At 38.5% G+C, this 3,090-nt stretch overlaps 1 protein-coding gene across 3 annotated transcripts in view; it reads right to left on the bottom strand.

The window, feature by feature from the left end:
• Positions 1–3,090, bottom strand: part of TRIM69 (tripartite motif containing 69) — a 44,714-nt gene that overhangs the window by 10,058 nt on the left and 31,566 nt on the right. For 2 of the 3 annotated variants that reach the window (XM_012649192.1, XM_012649194.1), the window contains exon 2: positions 1,622–1,717. In XM_012649192.1, coding sequence (XP_012504646.1) covers positions 1,622–1,717 — 96 coding nt within the window. Of the gene's footprint in view, positions 1–1,621; positions 1,718–2,550; positions 3,028–3,090 lie in introns of all 3 variants that reach the window. The other variant, XM_012649191.1, reaches the window with a different exon arrangement.

Genomic DNA, 3,090 nt, shown 5'->3' with positions numbered 1-3,090 from the left:
TTTTTTTTTTTTGTAAACTTATTTCCATTGTCCATATAATGCTGACTTCTTATCTCCAGCCTCAACCAACTTCTGAGCTCCAGATTCCTGTATACAACTGCCTATTTGACATCTCCATTCACCCTTCACATTTAATCACTCACCACATCCAGGTAAATTCTTAGCTTCAAAGCATATGCTCAAGAAATTTATTTCTCTATATCTCCACTGCCTCACTAAACCAAGCCACCAAAATCATTCTCTGGGACCACTACAGTAGACTTCTAACAATTGTCCTTGCCATTACCTCTCTCCAATCCATTCTCCACACAGCTGCCAGAGTGATATTTTCAAAATGAGATGATGAAATGCCATGTCCATTCTCAATATGTGCTATTTAAAAGCCTTTAATGGCTTCACAGGTTGAAGTTCAAAATTCTTAACATTATCTACTCAAGGGCCTACATGATTGGGCCCATTTCTGACTCACCAGTATCATCTTGCTTAGCATGCTCCAGCTTTATTGTACTTTTCTCTGTTTAACATAGTAACTACCTTCCTGTCTCAGGACTTTTCCATATGCTCTTTTCTCCTCCTAGAACATTCTTCTCCAGGCCATCTCTTTCCTATTCCCTTCACCCAGTTCACTTGGCTAAGTTATTTATCGTTCAGTTATCAATTTTTAATAAGTGATTCTTCAGAGCACTCCATTCCCCCAGTCTAGATTATGTTCTCCATTTATATGCTCTCATAATACCCTATATTTTCATTTATAGTACTTACAACAGTTGTTATTTTATTGTTATTAGTAGGATTGTTTAATTAACATCTGTTTCCCACCCCTAGCATCTAGTAGTATAATGCCTGACCCACTCAATAAATATTTTTTGAATGAATGAATGTGGACTCTAATAGTCAAGATTTTATTGACTCTAATAGCTGAATTAGGAACTCTTATAACAGAAACAAGATTATCTGAAGACATCATTACTATCTATCCTTCTTCTTTTTCTGAATCTACATATTTCTTCTTCCAGATGCCAAATGCCAGAGAAAGCTCTCCTCCATGAAATAATTGATGAAGAAATAGAACTCCCAGTTTAGCATCCCCAACCTAGGGACTGATTTTGCCAAATCTCTAACCATTAATGTTGTCCTAAAGCTCCTATGAAGTTGAAAGTGTAGGCAATAGCTTTATTTGGTTTGGGGGCAGCTAAGAAAGATCAAATCAGATGGAGAAAGCCAGCAACCTGAGAGATCTTGGCCCAGAGATTCCTAGTTAAAACCCCAAAGGAAAGAAAGGTATTTCTTTGGACATAGAAATCTTTAATATATTTTCTGGTAAATTCCTTACTTTGCCATAGATAAAGACCACACAAATTTCAACCCACAACAATCACCTAGTGATTGAACCGTCAAAAGGATCAGCATATTAGAGGCAAGGTCAATCTGCTCTGTTGATCAGCTATTAGGAACTTACGCCACCACCATATGTCTTTCCACCCTACAGTCTCAGTTTTCCAATTCTATAGCCCAAGTGCCATTTAATGTATTGATAATATATGTATAGGCACCTTTGTACCCTCACAGCTGGAGGGTGTACTCCAGTTTGATCTCATAACCCCTCTACCCTGCTTCTCACCTTGAAATCAGCAATAGCATCCTTCTGCATGTTCTTCAGGGACTGAAGCTCCCTCAGGATTGTCTCCAGTTGACCCTGTTGGATGGCAAGCTCCTCCTGGAAATATCAAATAGAATTAACCCACACCAAATTGGGAGATAAAGGTCCATAAAGGACATTTCCTTAAAGCCTCAGTGTGCCAGAATAAAGCAAGCTCTTGCTGCAAAAATCCTTCCCTTTCCCTGTATCATAGTTCTTGTCCTTTTCAAGAATTGTGAAGAAAATTACAAGCATCAGAAAACTTAGTTTTGCCTTCTTATTAGCTAGCTATAGAAGTTTGAAGAAGGTAATAGGACTCTCTATGTTCTCTACTCTAGTTACACTGTTCTCACCATCTGTACTTTTACTTAGGTTATTCTCACTTGGAACACTTGTTTCTTCCTTCTCGCCTTCACAATTCAAATGATTTCCCAGTCCAAGTCCTTTCTCTTTCTTTCACTATACATCTTCTAACTAATTCAGCTTTCTCCATTCTTCTCAGAAATTCTAAACACTTAATGAATTACAAATGTAACAAAATTTAACTCTCAATATTAGATTTTTATTGATTCTGCTATTTTCTTCATTTTAAACCTGACCAAATTTTGAAACTTTTATGACAAGATCAATATCTTACATGTCCATATGTACACAGTGTTTAATAGAGTGTTGTCATGGCAGAGTTAGGTAAATATTAGGTTGAGGGAGTAGCCAGAGCTCCTCCACTCTTCCTTTTCTATAAGCAGCAACTCTAGAGAAATAACTTTGCAAAATATGTTGTATTTTCTGAATAGTCTGAGCTTTCTAATCGTTATCTGAATAAAGAGATGGGGTTGGAAAAGAGAAGAAACCCTACACAAGATTTTTCCAAGTTTTCTTAAGGGATTGCTCAAAGCCCAGGGCTCACCCACCATGAAGAAGTGGACAGCATCAGAGATTTGCAGGAACTCCTTAGACTGTCCTGCAGACAACCGAGCATCCTTGCATTGAAAGCAGATCAATTTCCCATCTGGCATACTGAACAGTTTCAGATTCTCTCCATGCTCTGGGCACTGTGGATGGCCCTTGAGTATGGGTAGATTCTTAATCTTCTCTACCAGCTTCTCAAGTACAAGGTTGAATGTACAGTTGCTATATTGACATAGCATCTTACACTCAGGACAGAATGTTTCCTTTGTTTGCTGCTTCCAAAAATTTTGGATACAGGCTTGGCAGAAATTGTGGCTGCAGCTTAGCATCAGTGGATCTCGGAACCAATCACGGCACAGTGGACAGTGTAGCTCCATAGTAATGTCTTGTATCACCGCTTTGGAGGGTAGGTGGATGATTGCATCATTCATTTTAACATAGTTGCCTGGTTCAATGTTGGAGGAGAGGCTGGAGGATACCTTTGGAAAAGAACAGCTAAAATGAGTTTCTCTGCTTTGTTTGTTGCCCATTTTAGCTCTCCA

Source organism: Propithecus coquereli, unplaced genomic scaffold, assembly GCF_000956105.1.
Source record: "Propithecus coquereli isolate 6110/MARCELLA unplaced genomic scaffold, Pcoq_1.0 Scaffold3, whole genome shotgun sequence".
Taxonomy (NCBI): Eukaryota; Metazoa; Chordata; class Mammalia; order Primates; family Indriidae; genus Propithecus; species Propithecus coquereli.
The sequence above is the reverse complement of the archived record's forward strand: the minus strand, read 5'-3'. Positions and strand labels throughout refer to the sequence as shown.